Genomic DNA, 18,454 nt, shown 5'->3' with positions numbered 1-18,454 from the left:
CTGTTTTAGGGGTTGTTTTTAAAAGTCTGGAACGGATTGATCCATTTTGCATTACTTCCTATGGGAAAGCGTGCCTTGGTTTTGGAACGCTTTAGTTTTGGAACGGACTTCTGGAACGGATTAAGTTTGAGAACCAAGGTACCACAGTAATGGGGTGGAATCAGAGACGAGGTACGGCTTTCTCATTTAGAAAAGATGCATTGTCTGAAGGACCTTCTCATCAGCATGGCTGTTTATGGCGTAAGAGCCCAGTTTGCCAAGGAGCCAACAACTTTATTAGCAGCCTATGCTTTGCAGCCATAGTGGTGGTGATGACAGCTTAAGAACACCTTTGTCAGGGACCCCCCAGTGGATTCTGTGTTTTCCCTAGCTAGCATTGCTTTCCATTCTCTGCTGGACTGGTTTGGTACTTCCCTAATGAATTAGGGCCCGTTGTAAGTTTAGATCACTGTGACATCTTTCTTATCATGTACGGTTGCCTTGGAGTAGCTATGGCATTGATAAGGTATAATGCTGTTGTTTTCATGTGGATTTTATTTTTTCAACTTACAGGTTAGTCACACGTTTCCTTTGAAGACTATGGGGAAGGGCCATAGCTCCGTGGTAAAGCACCTGCTTTGCATGTAGAAGGTCAATCCCTGGCATCTCCAGGTAGGGCTGGCAGAGAACCCTGCCTGGAGCCCTGAAGAGCCACTGCCAGTCAGTGTAGACACTATTGGGCTATATGGATCAGTGGTTTGACTTCGAAGGAAGCTTCCTTATACTGCTCCTAAGCAGTATAAGAACAAGACTGTGTGTGTGTGTGTGTGTTGGGTACTCATGAATGGTAGGTGTTTGTACGAAGTCATTTAATGGTACAATGTATTTATGTTCTTAAGTGTCTCGTGTGTTGAATAACAAGTGACTAACAAGAATTGTTGTTTTTGTCGTTTTACTTCTTACTAATAAAGGTTCTGTTTTGAGTACATGTTCAACTAACTGAATTTGTGAAGAACTACTAAAATTTCCATGTTCCCTGCAAAGCAGGGGCGTGTGGAATAGATGGGCTGGTTTCTTTGTTTTTCTTGCCTTGAGTGCTGCTATGTAAAGCAAGGCTGGGCTTGGTATAACCTGTACTTCCGAACATTCCTGATTTTAAATTTGTGTGGCAGGGACAAGTTTCTAGTCCTCATGGTCAAAAGAAAACAAACAATGTCTCACTGGACCAGGCTAAGGTCCATTTCCAACAGTGGCTGGACAGATGTTTCTGGAAGCACCTAAGGCTACCTGTGTACAGTACTGGAGGCTAACTCTCATGGCTTGACTTTGGCATCTGATACGCCAAAGTATACTGCCAGGAAAATTAGAATTATACACACAGAGAGAGCTAAGAGATGCTCCAGTATTCTGGTGATGGTACACCTGCAGCAGGGGACGGTGTCCTTCCAGATGTTTTGAACTCCCAAGCCCAGCTATGGTCAGGGATGATGGGAGTTGTAGTTCAACAGCATCTGGAGAGATTTGTGATCTGAAGCACCGTTCATTCATTGCTTGTTACCACCTTATGTACCTGCTATTGCTCTTCAGTTCTGCACAACTCAACATTGCGGCCAGGTTTTACTCAGAGTAGACCCATTTGAATTAATGGAAACAAGTGAATCACCCCCATTATGCTTAATGGGGTCTGCTGCGGGTAGGACCAGCATTGGCTACTGTCCCCTTTCCCCTGTCAGCCCATCCTGAACCAGGCATTTAGGTTTGGGCAAAATATGGCCTACAGATTGGAGCCACTTTAGGTAAGGTGAGCACATTTGAACAAATACTCTACACGTGCATGATTTTTGCACACAAAATAAATCTGAATTCTTGATGCAGAATTTAGACACTTTCAAAACAGATGACAAATAACTATTATGTTCCAAATGTTTTCCTAAATTGGCATGCCTCCCTCTCCCTCCTTCCCCCTTTCTGAATGGTGTAATTTTAGAACGGTGCAATTTGGGCATGTGATGCAGCTTTTAGCTCCTCCGGCACATGCCGAGCCTCTTGAAGCAAACAAGTTTTAAAAGGCAGGAAAGGGGAGAGGCAAGCGGAGCTTCTCCCTCGGTTGGCTCTCCCACACAAAAGCTGAGCACAAAATGGGTTTGGGAGCCGCCGTTCGGTGCTTAAGCTCTTCCCGAGTGCCAAGGCAAAAAAGCAACAAAGAACAACCTCTGCGCTTCCATCCTTTTTTTAATCATTGCAAGAGGTGTGAAGGCCCACTCCATACTTTAATAATAGATTACATGTCCCACAGCTCTTCCCAAAAGTTCAACGCTGCAGAATGCCAACAAAACATTACATAGTACAGTTTAGAACAGGATGAGAAGCCAGCCTTTGTAGAGAGCTCTTCGCCATCCTATCCACCATTCAGCAAAACGGAGGGTCTTTGAGTCAAAGCAAAAGGCTCCCGCTTCCCCCTTCAGGCTTTGGAGATGTATCCTTCCCGGATAAGGAAGTCGTAGATCTTTCTGGTTTTGTTCACGTCGATCTTGATGAGGGCTCGTGCCTGGGCAAGCCTCAGGCCCCCTTGCTTCTGGCACTCGTTGACTAAGGCCGCTTTGTACTCCAGGTAGGCTCCGGGGACCAAGCGAACTACCTGGCAGAGCTGGGAGAGAAGGTCAGAGGTCACGCACACCCCGTCAAACATTTCTCCACCCTGCCCATCAACTTCCCTAAGGCTGCACTATCTCAGTAACCCTTCCAGGTACAGTGGTGCCTCGGGTTAAGAACTTAATTCATTCTGGCGATCCGATCTTAACCTGAAACTGTTCTTAACCTGAGGTACCGCTTTAGCTAATGGGGCCTCCCGCTGCCGCCATGCCGCTGCCACACGATTTCTGTTCTCATCCTGAAGCAAAGTTCTTAACCCGAGGTACTATTTCTGGGTTAGCGGAGTCTGTAACCTAAAGCGTCTGTAACCCAAGGTACCACTGTAATGGAAATATTTCAAATTCGGGGGGGGGGGGGGAGCAGCCACCCAAAAATAACATGTAGATGGAGTCCAGCTGCAGAAAGGGGAAATGGAGTGTGGGGAGATAGAACACAAGAGTTGGGGAACCCATTTCTGCTTGAGGGTCGCATTCCCTTCTGGGTAACCCTGCCGGGGGCCATGTACCAGCAGTGGTCAGGGCCAAGGGCAAAAGTGCACAGAGCAATGAAAATGAATGTTGTATTTCGTGCAGTAGGCTTGTTTCTACGCACCTCTTGCCCACCCTCCGTCCAGATAAGCAGGAAGCGTTATTAGAATCCACCACCCTGCTCCAGCCAGGCACAAATGCTCCATGGGGTTGCAAAGGGAGCCCCGCGAGGGGTGGAGCCTGGGCTTGGAGGGTGTGGCTGGAGAAGGGGTGTGGCCTGGGAGGAGCTGGGCTGCATTTGGCCTCTGGGCTGTGGCTCCCTAATCCTCCACTGCAGCGTTCTAGGTGAACCTTCCCAAGGTGGGTGCCTTTCAGCGAGTCATTACAAATGGAAAGCTCCCAAAGACATGATCGGAACCACACATGCCCTCCGATAATCCAGAAAGGCCATGTGTTTATCATCCGCCGAAGGTGGGCAAAACCCAGCCTTCTAAATCTCTGCCTGCGTTTGTGTGCATTGGCAGGGAGGGAGAAGAGCTTGCTCCTTCGCAGCACTAGGAAACATAACCAACCTGGGGCGAGGGGGCTAGCAATGACTGACGGAGCCTGATGGGGGACATGCCAATAAGGACAGCTGCCTCTTAATCCCCCGCAGTCGGGCCAAGCCTGCTCCCTTTTATATCTTTTCACAAAATTGGCACTCGGCTCTGCCCAGTGATAACGGAGCCAGAACAGTTCTGCGGAGCAAGGCTCTGCAGGCGGGAGTTCTTAAATCCTGGAAGTTTATTACCGAGGCAAACCCCCAGCCTCTCCCGGAGACTGAAATGGGGCTTCTGCAAAAGGCCTGCAGTCCAATTTAGCAAGGCGGCAACAGCAGCAGCAGCTGGTCCCCCAAATCCAGCTCGCCTCTGAAGTTCCCAGTGCTATATAATGACCCCATTGGAGACACCAGCTGCTTATTTCCCCCGCTCCTCCTTCCTTTTAATAAGGAAATGCTCTGGCAAAACCTCCGGCAGGAACGAGACGGCAAGAGCAGAACGTCTTGGGAAAACGCAGCTCCTTCTTGGTGCCGCAGACAAGGTGGCTTCACCTGTAACACGGGAAGGCACCCAAAATGCCAATTTAGTAGCTAACTGGTGGTGTGTTTTGTCGGGCTGGGAAAGCTTATCGGAAAAGGCTGCACATCTAAGATTTGCCTGGGAGGAGCAAAGGAAAGCAGCCCCAAAGGGAACTGGTGTTATCAAGTGGCCCCAGAGAAGGACTGGAGAAGTACAGTGGTACCTCGGGTTACATACGCTTCAGGTTACAGACTCTGCTAACCCAGAAATAGTGCTTCAGGTTAAGAACTTTGCTTCAGGATGAGAACAGAAATCGTGTTCTGGCGGCGCAGCAGCAGAAGGCCCCATTAGCTAAAGTGGTGCTTCAGGTTAAGAACAGTTTCAGGTTAAGTACGGACCTCCGGAACGAATTAAGTACTTAACCTGAGGTACCACTGTATTGTTGCCGTCTCCTTAAAATAAATCCTGGCCCTTTTCTTCTGAACAAGCTCACTTACACTCAACTCTGTTTCTATTTACACACACACACACACACACACACACACACACACACACACACACACACGGCAGCATAGACACATAGATCCACACTTGGGTACACACGTCTTCTTTCAATATAAGACTAGCTGAGCTGAGGTGGAGGTATTCAGACCCTGTTTGCAGATGCTGGACACAGAAAGGTGCTTTACACAGAGTCAGACCACTGGTCTGTTTAGCTCAGTGTTGTCTATGCTGAGTGTCTGCAGGGTTTCAGGAGTGGGGGTTTCTCTCCCTGACCTGCCTGGAGATGCTCAGGCACTGAACCTGGGACCTTCTGAGTGCAAATCAGACGCCCTGCCACTGAGCTGGCTGAGATCAGACAGGCCCTGTCCCTGTTGAACTTCTGGTGCCTGGTGATGACAAAGTGTCCATCCCTTCTATTTTACGGTTAATGTTAACCGATTTTATGCTGCATCCCTTTTGTATCCCTCCTATATTCCTATTGCACACTGCTTAGAAATTGCAGTTTTAAACTGTACAGTCATACCTCATGTTACGTTTGGTTCATGTTATGTTCTTTCAGGTTACGTCCCACGGCAACCCATAAGTACCAGAAAGGGTTACAGTGGTGCCTCACAAGACGAAAAGAATCCGTTCCACGATTCTCTTCGTCTAGCAGTTTTTTCGTCTTGCGAAGCAAGCCCATTGACGGCTTAGCGGATTAGCGCTATTAGCGGCTTTTAGCGGCTTAGCGGATAAGCAGATAAGCAGCTTAGCGGCTTAGAAAAGGGGGGGGGGGAAGTGGGAAAAACTCGCAAGACCTTTTTGTCTTGCGAAGCAAGCCCATAGGAAATTCGTTTTGCGAAGCGCCTCCAAAACGGAAAACCCTTTTGTCTAGCGGGTTTTTCGTCTTGCAGGGCACCACTGTACTTCCGGGTTTCACCGCATGTGCAGAGGCACTAAATTGCGCTTCATGCATACGCACAAGCACCAAATCACGCCACACACCTGCGCAGATACGGTGCTTCAGGTTGCACTCTTTTTATGTTGCGAACGGATCCCGTTCGCAACCAGAGTTACCACTGTATATACGTTATGTAAATAAAGTAAGTGTGGGGCTAATGACATTCTCTTAAGAATGTCGCCCAGCAATATAATCCTATCCATAACTGACCACAGTCGCAGGAAAATCTAGTAGCACACTTGTGGTTTTGTAACGATGGGCAACATCACAAAGAATCAAGTGAGTCGGTAATTAGGGCAGCCTTGTAAACAAGCCCATGGAAGTTTCCAGCCTGCTAAGCAGGTGGCAGAGGGTTCAGGCACTCTGTCCCTTTCGCAGCAGCTCACTGACAACCTATGCTGTGCACAGAGCAGGGGCTTTGCTCTCCTGCCAGCCTGCTTTGCTGAGTGCAGCAGAGGGGAGAAGCAAGGCTGCTGCCTCCCGTGCGCAATTCTATGCACTCACCAGCATGCATCTCCTCACTGCCTGTGGCCACCAGGCTAGCTCTTAAATACTAGAGCAAACGATCCCTTGCAACGTGTGCCTCAAAACTCTTCATTGCAATAATTTCACGTCTTTCAGCCAGAGCAAGTTGTGGTGGGGAGGACTGTGGCTCAATGAGAAGAGTATCTGCTTTGCCTGCAGAAGGTCCCAAGTTCATCCCCAGGTAGGCAGAACTGTACCCTTGCCTAAAACCCTGGAGAGCTGCTGCCAGTCAGTGTAGACAATATCGAGCTAAATGGACCAATGGTCTGACTTGGTATAAGGCACCTTCCCGTGCTCCTACGCAGGCCCCGCAATCAGCTACCTGTTGTTGTAACTGTTTTTGACTGGGCTTATGGTTTACTGTTGCCCGAGAGGCCAATGGCCCTTTAAAGCTGCGGTTTCCCCAGGCAGCCTCTGTTCCCCATTTACCTCTTTTTCTTTCTCGTTAAGTTTCTCTGTGCCTGGGAGACCAGTGAGGTTCAGCGGCGGTGCACTCCGTCTACCTGCGAGGAGATAATAAAAGCAGCATAAACACCCAACCGCGGTTAACAAGGAGCTGGTGGCTCTGAAAATCAGAGGGTGGGTGTGGGAAGTCAGGATAGTCAAAGCGGTGCCTGCAGAGAGCATCAACTATGGTTGTTGGTTTTTTACTCCTTTGATGACTATAGTATCTACAGTCCTAGTGTGCTATTTTGAGAGCACCAAAATGGGGGGGGGGGGAACAACCCACCACATTAGCTTCTGATGCACGTGACAAAGGTTCACTGACATTATAGTAACAATGCAGGAAGAACAAAATGAATGCTGTGGCCCTCCAGATGTTGCTAGATTGATTGATTGATTGATTGATTGATTGATAACAGGGTGAAACTGCCTTTGCCCCACAGCACCTGTCATGTAGGCTGGGGCTGGTGGGAATTTCGAATCTGACAGCATCTAGAGGGCCGTAGGATCCCTGCCCCGAAAGAGATGAAGGTGGCGCCGAAAGGATTTGAGATAATACATCATATGCTGCTGTTTCCCCCCCAAATCTGTTTTTGAGTTGTGTGTGCTTTTATGAGTTTGACACAGCATCGACCTCTGTGTTTGGGCTAATAATATCTTTTAAAGTTTATGGGGGATGGTCCACAGCTCAGGCTCTGTCCCTGGCATCTCCAGTGATGAAGGGTTTCAGGTAGCAGAGTAGCGAGACACAGATGTCTGAGAATGGGAGAGAGCTGCTGCCAGTCAGAGCAGACAATACTGGGCTGGATGGACCAGTAGTAAGTAAGACGCTCAGTGTGCCTTGCACTTTGCACTGTTTATTTTGGGTTCCTGCAACAAGCCTATGCAGTGTACCTTCCTGGGGATGGGAAGTATAAGTCAGGATTAGGCAAAAGCAGGTATTAAAGGGAGTGAGAGAAGCCTTCCAGGAAGCCACTGGTGTGGGAGAGGTTGGAGGGTTGGAATGTTTGTGACTGGGGGCCTTCAGTAATGTGTCTGGGTTGCTGTGACCAGGATGAGGACTCTCAAAACTGATGGGGAATTAGATGCCGAATGGGCTTCAACATTGAATCTACTTGGATTTTGCTTTTTATCAGGGATGGGGAGCCTGTGGCCCTCTGGATGTTGCTGATTCCGACTCCTATCAGCCAGCATGGCCAACGGTCAGGGATGATGGGAGTTGTAGTCCGGTGACATCTGGAGGGCCCAGATGTTCCCCTCCCCTGCTCTGCATAATAGCTTTTGATTGCAAGCTACTCCAGCCTCTGGGACTGAGCAGGATAAAAAAATCCCTATCAATGTGTTTATTTACTCAGCAGTTAAAAGCCCCACTGAGCTCAATGGTACTTAAGTGTATTTACCAGGAAGTAAGTGCCGCTGGGTTTTCACGGTATGCAATTCCTGGCAAATGTGCTCAGGACTGCAGGCAAAAGCAGGGAAGTGCAATTTGCTCAGCTGCTTAAGTGCGGATTTGCACCTGGCACATTCAGCTGTGAATGCACCTGAACCACACCTAACCCTCACACTGTGCAAAGTGGGGCAGTTATGGGTGACAGAGACATGTCTATTAGGCTCGGCCACCTTTCCTCTGAGGCGTGCAGCGTGGAAAAAGTTACAGGCTGCAGAGCTGAAATGTGGTTGCGTTACTCACACTGAAGCTCAGGCTTGTGAGATGGAATTGCTGGAAATCTGCAGCCGAGTAATGGCTAAGAGCCCCTATTAGAAAACAAGCTGTCAAGAGAGAAATCTCGTGTGTGTGTGTGTGTGTGTTTTTTTCAATAGTACCCACATTCAAGCAGCCTCCCTTTCGCCTCCATCTTGAGGGCCCCTAAAGCAGCATTAACTACTAATGTCTTTTAATATGTTCCTGGCTCCAGCTCCACCATCAAATATTGCATACGGACCACTGATTTGGGGAAAAGACAGCAGAGGGAGCTCTTCACAGGAAGGTGCAAATTGAGGAGCTGGAGACACAGCTCACAGCCCCTATATGCGCAGACAGCCACACGCCTGATTGCAACACGTGAAGTGCTCTTTGCCATGGGATGCCAGCACTGAAAGAAGTCAAGCCAGGATTGAGCCCATGACCCTGGAAGAGAAGGGTGTGTGTTTGTTTGTGTGTGTGTATTTGTGTGCTTGTTCTCCCACCATTCTGTTTTGGCTCGTTTATTCCATTCATTCTTGCATCTATATCCCTCCTTTCCTCCAAGGAGCTCAGGATGGTTCTCGCCCTCTCCAGATTACCCTCACAACAACCCAGTGAAGGAGGTTTGGCTGAGATTGTGGTCACCCAGTCAGCTTCAAGTGGCTAAGTGGGGATTCGAACCCTGGTCTCCCAGGTCGCACTCTAACCACCACACCACGCTGGCTGCCAAAGACTTGGGAGCTTAGGAAATTTGGAAGCCTTATGCTGAACTTATTCTGAACTGCCTGAATTGATTGGCAGGGTTTCGGGCAGGGCTTCTTCCTACGACAGCTCTGCCTGGAGATGCTGAGGAATGTTGTACCATAGACTCCATGAGTCAATAGACCTTCAGAGGTTTCCTATCCCAGGGGTAGCACCTCAGAGAGGCCCCTGCTCTGCTGCAGTTGGTGGCTTTCCGATGCCTGTTTCCTGGTCAGCAAGGAGTTTGGGTGGGAGGAATCAGCAGCTGCCCAGCATGCAGCAACCTAGTCCTTCCTTTTAATAACAGGGTGGTGTGGGATTAGTAGTGCATTAACAGCTAATGGGTATGGCTTGTTTTCCCCATTTCTAACAGCACTGAAACTGGTGCAAGGGCTGGAAATGTGGGCGGAGCCTGGAAAGCACTCACCTGAATTTGAGGTTACCGGCATTGTGGGACTCAGGCCAGAATCTCTAAAAATGAAATTTTAAAGGAAAACGTATTGTGAATAAGCCTCATGTGGCACGAGAATAGGTAACACACACATTTTTTCCACGTGCAAAAAAGCCCCCCCCCCATCTCAATCTCAGCTGAGCTATTTTATACTCCTGGGCCTATCTTGTGCTGGTTCCACCCCCTCGCTGAGGTTGGTGGGACAACCCTTAAATGGGCAGAGCTCTGGCCTAAAGTCTAGTGCTGCACCCCCCTCTGCAAGTGTATGGTGGTCTGCCTGGATGAGCAAGCTCAAGAGTAGCAGTGGGGCCCTGATGGCTGAGGATACCAGCCTTCAATGGCTCCAGAGTTGCCATCTCTGGGGCTTTCGGCTTGGGGCGTGTGCCTCGAAACTTTCTGGTTGCCTGCGCCAGCGTTACTAGAAGGCAGGATTGTGACAGGCAAAAGTGCAGGAAAGGGCCCGGAATATATAATAGGGAAGGCACAGAGATTTCATGAAAAGTAAGAAACAAGTTATACTGGAAAGCACGTGGGAAATGTCTGCTGAATTCTCAGAAGACAGAAAATGGGCTAAATTATTATTATTTATTATTATTACTTTGGGAGAGAGTATATATGTTTCTGGTTGGCAAGGCTTATCCTGGGTTTTCCCAGAACAGGCGCTCCCACCTGGGTAGGAAACATGAATTCCTGTTTTACCAGATTATGTTCTTAAAGTCGCTTAGCTCCACCTTTCTTTCATTAACGAGAATCTTGGTCCTGGGCAGATATTTCATGGCAAAATTGACACAGAAGATCCCTAAAAGCAGATTCAACCACTTACTTTTTTGTATTATGCCACACCACACACCCATTTGCTTATTCTGGGTTTACGAAACAGCTGCTCCGTGCCAATTTTGCTCTGGTTTCACTAAAAACAACCACCCCCAAACCCTCCTTTTTGGTTGACATACATGTCCGCTTGCCGACTGAGCCACTGCTGACAAGCACTGCTGTCCTGGATGTACTGGAGGACTTCGGAGAGCATTGTGCGCTTCAGGCACTCCTCCTCGCGGGTCTTTTTGAGCCGGTCATATGTTCTTGCACCTGCGCCAAGAAAACAATTGTTGATATGGCTCACCAGACAAGCGAACTGCCACAGACAGCTGAGCCATGCGAAGAAGGCTAAGAAGGCAAAGCAGCTTTGGACCCAAGTTAGCCAGACCCATGCATTTCCAGTGACTCTGCCCCGAGAAGGGCTGATGTTGGATACAAACCATATGTACATTAGATGTCAAGTGTGGTAGATGTTGACATTGACCAGTGAGTCCTAATGCTGCAGTGCTGGGAAATCCCAGCATTTGCTAGTTCTAGCAGCAATAATTTACATGCGGGAACTTTTTCAGCCCGAGGGCCGCATCTCCTTCAGCTCAGTCTTCTGGAGGCCACATGCCAATGGTGGGCGGGGCCAGAGGCAACGTGGGCGGGGCAATAAATGTATTTGGAGGCTGGGAGTTGTACAGTGGGCTACGTTCCACACATATACATACCCCTCTCCTCCATCCAGGGAAACAAGGCATTATCAGAGTTCAAGGACACATTCCAGCCAGGCAAAAACACTCTAGGTGCAAAGCAGCCAGGAGAGGATGTGAGCTAGGGAGTGTCCCAAGGGTCAGATAAAAGAGGCTTTTTTTGGGGGGGTGATTTACATAACCAGCTGCAAGAGCCAAGGGTCTCTCATCCTGCCAGTGAATTACTGACCTGTTTTCAATTTGAGATTGAACTGAGCTCAGGGTTAGTTACTCAGGGATAATTTGTCACGAAAACCAGCTTTGCTTAGGGGGGTCTCAAATATCTGAAGGCTTAGTAAAGGTAAAAGGACCCTGACCATTAGGTCCAGTCGTGACCGACTCTGGGGTTGCGGTGCTCATCTCGCTTTATTGGCCAAGGGAGCCGGCGTACAGCTTCTGGGTCATGTGGCCAGCATGACTAAGCCGCTTCTGGCAAACCAGAGCAGCTCATGGAAACACCGTTTACCTTCCCGCCAGAGCGGTACCTATTTATCTACTTGTACTTTGATGTGCTTTTGAACTGCTAGGTTGGCAGGAGCAGGGACCGAGGAACGGGAGCTCACCCCGTTGCGGGGATTCGAACCGCCAACCTTCTGATCAGCAAGTCCTAGGCTCTGTGGTTTAACCCACAGCACCACGCGCTCCTTATTCAAGAGACAGCTTGACTAGGCTTGTCCTGTCTTATGAGCAAAATCAAAAAGCCCAAAGCAACCACTCAGAAGTCATCTTGGCATGAAATGGTGTATAAATGTGTAAACAAGCAAGGAAATAAAATGATGATGATATGTGAGTTTGTCTGCTGACACAGCAGAGAGGTTTGTCTCTCTCCCTGCTTCTCCAAAGCAGGAAGCTAGACTCTGATGACTAGGCAGGTAGATATAGTCTTCCCTCTGATGAAAGGCACTCCTGCATTCATGAGTCAAACAGGTAATTCCCCAACGCATTCAGAACTGGTCACCGCTGCAGAATCCAGCCATTTGCCTTGTGAGGCGTTCCCTAAACAATCAAGGGATTCAAAGCAGTTCAAATTGCTGCTTGCCCAACCCCCAAAAGTACAACGGACTGACACGCAAATGAACATATTTCGGATGGAAATTACTTATGATAACATTCTGCTTTGAATTAAGTGCCACAGCAGCCCAGCCATGGCTAATTTATTCAGCATGTACTTACTGCAGAAATTGGTGATCCCCGCTGTCCTGTACTCCTGAAGTCGTTTGATTTCCCTTCGCAGCTCAAACTCCACTGGGTAGAATAACAGAAACATTAAAAAAAAAAAAAAAGGAATGGGAAAAGGTCACCCCTGGGTGCCCTATCCACTACTATACAACCCTGGCTCTTCGTACGTAATGCGGTAGCTGGAGTCGAGTCTGGATCCCTCAGAATTTCAGCCCTACCAAGTTTCTAGCTGTCTTTTGAAAAGGCATTTATTTATATTCATTTTTTGGTGTAAATGTGGGGAACACGCTCCCCCCATGTATACAGGATAAACATCCATTAACAAAGGAACTCAGATCTACGATGCTTCCATTGGGTGAGAGCATCCGTGGGGATGGGGAGAGGCAGACAGGCTGAGACAACTGCTGAAGTACTTCAATGCAACAAGTCTCTCGGAAAGCTGGTGTGGGAGCCAAGTAGCTGCAGACATGTTAATGAAAGTGACAAAGGGGAAACCGGGTCTCTGTGAGCCAATCCGGGGCCTGAGAAAAGAGATGGGAAAGCCAGGCAAGGTAGAAATGTGACAAGTCCGAGATAGCTGTCTCGAACGGGGATTAAACACCAGTTTTTGGAAGAGCAGCTTCTTGTAAAACTGATTGAAAAAATGAATTTCAGAGGTGGGAAACAGTTTTTCAGCCTGAGGGCTGCGTCGCCTTCTGGGGACCATGTGCCAGTGGTGAGTAGGGACAGAAACAAAATGGGTGCAGCAATGAATGTAAAAAATGCCTTCATACACTAGGCTAATTTCTACACACACATCCTTCTCTATCCTCCGTTGGGTAGAAGTGTTGTCAGAGCTCAAGGGCACATCTGTGGGGTGTGAACCAGGGACAGTGAGGGGTTTGGTTTGGGGAGAGTTTTGAGGGCCAGACAGAGAAGCCTGGAGGGCCACATTTGGCCCCCAGGCCTGAGGTTCCCCACCCCTGCGCTACACCTTATAGAATATGGTATACCCTTATGAGTGAAAAACGGTGTGCAAAAGCTAAGAGGCCGAGTTGAAAATTCCCTAGTTTCTTTCTGGCCAGAAACTGGACTGAGGTCCTAAGACTAACCTACCTCACAATATTGTAAGGATAATCTGGAGAGGGAGAAAGCCAGGCATGTCACCATAAAGGTGAGATATAAATTTAATAAAAAAATTTAAAAGTGGCTTTATTTGTAAACTACTTGAAGGTTTGTTTTTTAATTGAAAGGCATATATAATTATTACATGTGTCTATGAAGCACACGGAGTTCTTTGAAGTGCTATGTAAGTGCTATATATAAATGCTAAAATTATTATTATTACTCTTAATGTTTATTTGCTTCCAAGCAATTAATGGCGGTGTGTCAGGGAAGGGGAGAAGAGGAGGGCAAACCGGCCTATTGATTGCTCCATTTTCAGACATGAGCAGCACCTGCACTTGATCACATTAAGAGACATTATGAGCTAATTTTTTTTGGAAAAAAAAACCTTTCCCAAGTAACTAATTAGAAAAGTTTTAGATCTCAATAAAACCACAGCTATGCAGAAACTGCCGCGCCCATTTCTGTGAAAAGTCCCTGGCGTGGAGCACAGAAACAGCTTTGAAGTTGTTGATGCGGGCGTTGCATCAAACAGAAATAAGAGGAAATGTAGAGGGGAATAATCGTTTACAACTGCCTCTGCTGGAATGCAGAGAGGCCAATTAAAGATTGTTAATTATGCAAACTAGATGAGTGGTTAGATGATGGAAGAGTGAGGCACCTTTGAAAGGCAAAGCCTCCAACAAGATGCCAAGTCATGGGATCCCCACAACTTGACACTTAGTGGCAGCCTTGTCAAAATCTTGCTGAAATTCTGCCGCAAGTGCTTTCTGGGACAGATTTTCTAATAATAAAACAACTCATTAGTAAAGGTAAAGGGGCCCCTGACCATTAGGTCCAGTCGTGGCAGACTCTGGGGTTGCAGCGCTCATCTCGCTTTATTGGCCAAGGGAGCTGGCATACGGCTTCCGGGTCATGTGGCCAGCATGTCTAAGCCGCTTCTGGCAAACCAGAGCAGCGCACGGAAATGCCGTTTACCTTCCCGCTGGAGCGGTACCTATTTATCTACTTGCACTTTGACGTGCTTTTGAACTGCTAGATTGGCAGGAGCAGGGACTGAGCAACGGGAGCTCACCCCGTCGCGGGGATTCGAACCACCGACCTTCTGATCAGCAAGTCCTAGGCTCTGTGGTTTAACCCACAGCGCCACCTGCGTCCCTAAACAACTCATTGGAGGGCTGCAAAACTCCTGAAGTTCAGGAGCCTCAGAGTCCCTCATTTCTACAGCTGTTTCTGTCTTATCCCTCCCCCTACAAAAAAGTGACATTCACATGCTTGGGGTGGTTATCTGCAAAACTGATTTGGTTTCCGTGAGGGTAGAACGATTTCATATATCACTTTGCATTGTTTCCTTCGGGGTAAAAGTGCAGAGACTTGGCTTAAATTGTGGGTGGTTCCTTTGTGCTTATGCTGTTCCTTATTCAAAGCCGAGACCAATTAGTAACTGTACTTGAATGAGGGCCAGCTTCTCTACTCTGGACAACTGGGTTAATTTCACAACACCTTGCACAAGACGTTGTGTGTACGTACATGTGTCAGCAACTACTGCCTAGAAACCTGTTGCTTTGTTCCAGGGACATGAATCACAACTGTGTTATATACATGAGAGTTTTGCTTCAAGACATGCAAAAAAAACCCCAACGCAGGTATTTGCTGCATACTAGCTTGGGCAAATGAAAAAACAAATATAGCTGTCACAGTCGGAACAAACTTGTGAACTGCATCAAATCAGTCACTGGGCAAAGCAGGAGGTTTTGATCCCTTCCCTCAAGTATCTGTTCAACAATGACAGAACAGGTTGTGTGTGGTCATTTCTCTCAACCCATTTTCTTTGCTGATCTCCTGTCCTAAAAGAAGGGGTCGGGAGCATCTGTGTCCAGCATGGCCAATAGGGACAGGGATGATGGGAGCTGGGAAGGCCAAAGGTTTGGCCACTCCTCTCCACACCGCGGTCTTCCTTACGAGATGTGCTTTTGGAAATAAAACCTTAAGATGCCCTCGACAGACTTTGCGGCTATTAAGCAGCCTGTAATAAAGCTATTTATAATGCCACTATTGATCTTCTAACTGAAGCAGCTGGAATAGCCAGACTGGTGAGTGTACTTTATATCTGAAATGCTAAGGACTGGGCAGGACCGAACACACATCTGTTGGTCTCCAGATGTTGCTGGGCTTCATCTCCCATCATCCCTGACCATTGGCCAGGCTGGCTTGGACTGATGAGAGCTGGAGTTCAGCAACATCTGGTTGCCCACTACCATGCTAAAAACTTGGTAAGTAGAATCCATCACTCAAGCAACGAAAAGAAACCAAATCCCATGCACCAACTATTTTGTGTGTGCGCCAACATGTGTGTCCACACTCAGCTGTGCTTCTTTTAAGACAGGCATCCCCAAACTTGGCCTTCGAGCTGTTTTGGGACTACAATTCCCATCGTCCCTGACCACTGGTCCTGTTAGCTAGGGATGATGGGAGTTGTAGTCCCAAAACAGCTGGACGGCCGAGTTTGAGGATGCCTGTTTGAAGGGCTTGGCACAGCTCTAAAGCTTGCATCCCGCTATGGCAGGAGTGGAGGACCTTCAGCTCTCCAGATGTTACCAAAATACAACTCCCATCAGCCCTAACAGTCATGGTCAATGGCCAGGGGTGATGGCAATTTGGCAACATCTGGAGGGCCAAAAGCACAGGGGCCGATTCAATAAAAAGGTTTCACAATTTCCTGCCTTTTTTACTGTACCACAATTGCGGTGGAAACTGTATATACCAATGATATTTGGGGAGGGGGACTTTTACTGCTAATATATATAGAGAGAGAATTCATGTGTGACCCTTAGAATGGTGCAACGTGAAAGAGGAACACAAGCATAAAAGACAGAAGACCAGGTGATGCCTACATGCGTGACTTTCTATGAATTTGTCGTGCTCCGTCGGTCCCAGGATCCTTGCAAAGCGCCTCATGGTCTCGTAAAGATCTTGAACCTCTTTTGGGTACCTTCTTTCCAGAACTGCAAGACAAGGGGAGGACACAGAAGGCTGCTTTGTTAGCAAAGGAGAAAAATGCAGATTCAAGGAAACACCACGAATGCGATGCTGCCTCTTCTCGGGTGGAGTCCATGAACCATGCGCAGGTCAGATAGAAGTGATCGTGTGCTTAGCTGAAAATTCCCGATTTGTGGCTATTTATTCTTAACTATTCTCCTTAAATGGGTTCTCTCCAGGGCTCTGGTCCATTTTCCAGTGGTGGCTGGTGCCCATTGGGACTGGTGGGGCAGAAGGCAGGGAAGCCAATGGTAGACAGAGCCAGGGCCAATGACAAGGGGGACCGACTTATTCCAGTTTTGCCCTCCTCCTCCCTGCTGGTTTCTACAACAGCAACCCTGAGAGACTAAGGAGGAGAAGAAAGTGGGCGGGCAGTGGTGGCACCCCGAAACTGGCCGTAACTAAGCAGGGAGGCAGGCAGGTGGGGGCCTGGCTGAGGGGGGGGGGGACTGAGTTTGGTGGGGCAGTGTGCCATTTCCCCTAATGGATCAGCCTCCAGTGCTATTTTCAATCACTGAAATGCGTTCCATGGTGTTAGCCTGCTTGTGTGTTCATGTATCTACCTGTAGAACCCCTCCTCTCAAACCTCTTAAAAATTTGCAGCTGCTCAGTTCAAGCAACACCAACACAACATCTGGTTATGTGGGGCACAGGTATTAAACCTTGTAAGCATGCAGATGTTGGGGCTGCGAGTTATCAGGAATGGACTGACATTTTTCTGCTTAGCAGAATCCATCCATTCTGGACCAGTTAATACCGAGATGACAGTCCCAGCAGGCCAAAGGTGTGGGTGACCATAGTATGTGGCTATTGGGTGTTTTGTCTCCAGCTTAATAACAACAGTTACAATAATAACAAAAATGCACATGCATTTTAAGTAGCCTTTTTGAAAAAATGGATTAATACGCTGCTGTTGCATGGGCTTCTAATGGCCTCCCATCCAAGAGGCTGATAAGATCCCACCATTGCTATAGCCATATACTACTGGCAGAATCAGAGGCACTACCCTTCTGATACTAGTCACTGGGTGACTATAGCAGGAGAGAGCTGTTGTTCACATGCTCTGCTTGCCTGCCTACCATAAATGCTTAAAGCCCTAAACAACGCAGGCCCCAAGTATCTGAAAACCACCTCCATCTCTACACACCTTCTCAGGTGTTGAGCTCTGCAGAGGGGTGGGGTGAGCTCTCCTGGTTTATCTGCTACCCTCAGAAGTCCGGGCAATGGCACCCCCTGGGGACTTTCTCCGAGGCAACCCCTAAATTGTGGGATTGTGGAGGATTCCCTCCCCATAGAGGCACATCCAGCACTCTCACTTTACAGCTTCTGTTGTGCAATGAAGCTGCACCTCTTTGCCCTGGCCTTCAACAAAGTATGTTTGTTTTGCAGGATCCACCTCTTCTGCCGAAATTTATATTGTTCTTTTCGGTTTTTATAATTGTACATATATTGTTATAACCTGTCCTGGGAGCTTATGGTGAAGGGCAGGCAAAAATAATAATAATCATATATATAAATGAATCAAATAAAATAAGCAGCTGGTTGGACACTGTGGGAAAGAGGATGAAGGACTAGACAAACTTTTGGTCTAATCCAGGGGAGCCCCAATGCTGCAGAGTCAGAACATTCGCCAGAACCACTATTTGCCCCCAGAGGTAATTTCATAAACAGAAAATAGGAACACCGAGGTATTTAAAGGGTGAATCAGGCAGCATCCTTTCAGGCCAATTTTAGCCAGGCAGCACAGCCATTAAGGCTGACAGCCGAGATACTCACTCTGGAACTTTCTGAGGTTGATGAGTCCGTGGTCTCTTATAATTCTGTAATTGAAAAAGGTACAGCCTGTATTAGGACCATTGCCCAACTATAAACAAGCAATCCTGCAACAGAAAAGTTATCCTGGGAATTCCTAGAATCTCCTCGTTAATAATATTTTCCAGGAAAGGCTAGGCAAAGCTTCTCTTAGGACTACAGTCGTAGCTTGGAAGTTGAACAGAATCCATTCCGGAAGTCCGTTCGACTTCCAAAACATTCAGAAACCAAGGCACGGCTTCTGATTGGCTGCAGGAAGCTCCTGCAGCCAATCAGAAGCCACAGAACCTGTGTCAGACGTTCGGGTTCCAAAGAACATTCGCAA

General features: G+C 47.9%; 1 protein-coding gene and 2 long non-coding RNA genes across 4 annotated transcripts in view; 1 reads left to right on the top strand and 2 right to left on the bottom strand.

Annotated features, from left to right (window-relative positions):
* Positions 1-18,087, top strand: part of LOC307204358 — a 49,842-nt gene extending 31,755 nt beyond the window's left edge. Inside the window, exons 2-3 of the long non-coding RNA XR_013833634.1 lie at positions 6,222-6,306; positions 16,282-18,087. This is a non-coding gene — a long non-coding RNA (uncharacterized lncRNA). The remainder of the gene's footprint in view (positions 1-6,221; positions 6,307-16,281) is intronic.
* Positions 2,194-18,454, bottom strand: part of TADA2A (transcriptional adaptor 2A) — a 31,494-nt gene continuing 15,233 nt past the window's right edge. For both annotated transcript variants that reach the window (XM_079955757.1, XM_079955758.1), the window contains 7 exons: positions 18,094-18,137; positions 16,173-16,283; positions 12,169-12,240; positions 10,399-10,531; positions 9,422-9,465; positions 6,555-6,628; positions 2,194-2,626 (listed from right to left, as the gene is read on the bottom strand). In XM_079955757.1, the coding sequence (XP_079811883.1) occupies positions 2,441-2,626; positions 6,555-6,628; positions 9,422-9,465; positions 10,399-10,531; positions 12,169-12,240; positions 16,173-16,283; positions 18,094-18,137 (664 nt within the window). In that variant the 3' untranslated portion in view covers positions 2,194-2,440. The remainder of the gene's footprint in view (positions 2,627-6,554; positions 6,629-9,421; positions 9,466-10,398; positions 10,532-12,168; positions 12,241-16,172; positions 16,284-18,093; positions 18,138-18,454) is intronic.
* Positions 3,891-5,206, bottom strand: LOC307204382. Its single transcript, XR_013833659.1, has 2 exons — positions 4,702-5,206; positions 3,891-4,667 (listed from the first exon to the last, which is right to left on the bottom strand). It is a non-coding gene; the product is annotated as an uncharacterized lncRNA (long non-coding RNA).

Source organism: Podarcis cretensis (genome assembly GCF_951804945.1).
Source record: "Podarcis cretensis genome assembly, chromosome: 15".
NCBI classification, from domain to species: domain Eukaryota; kingdom Metazoa; phylum Chordata; class Lepidosauria; order Squamata; family Lacertidae; genus Podarcis; species Podarcis cretensis.
The sequence above is the reverse complement of the archived record's forward strand: the minus strand, read 5'-3'. Positions and strand labels throughout refer to the sequence as shown.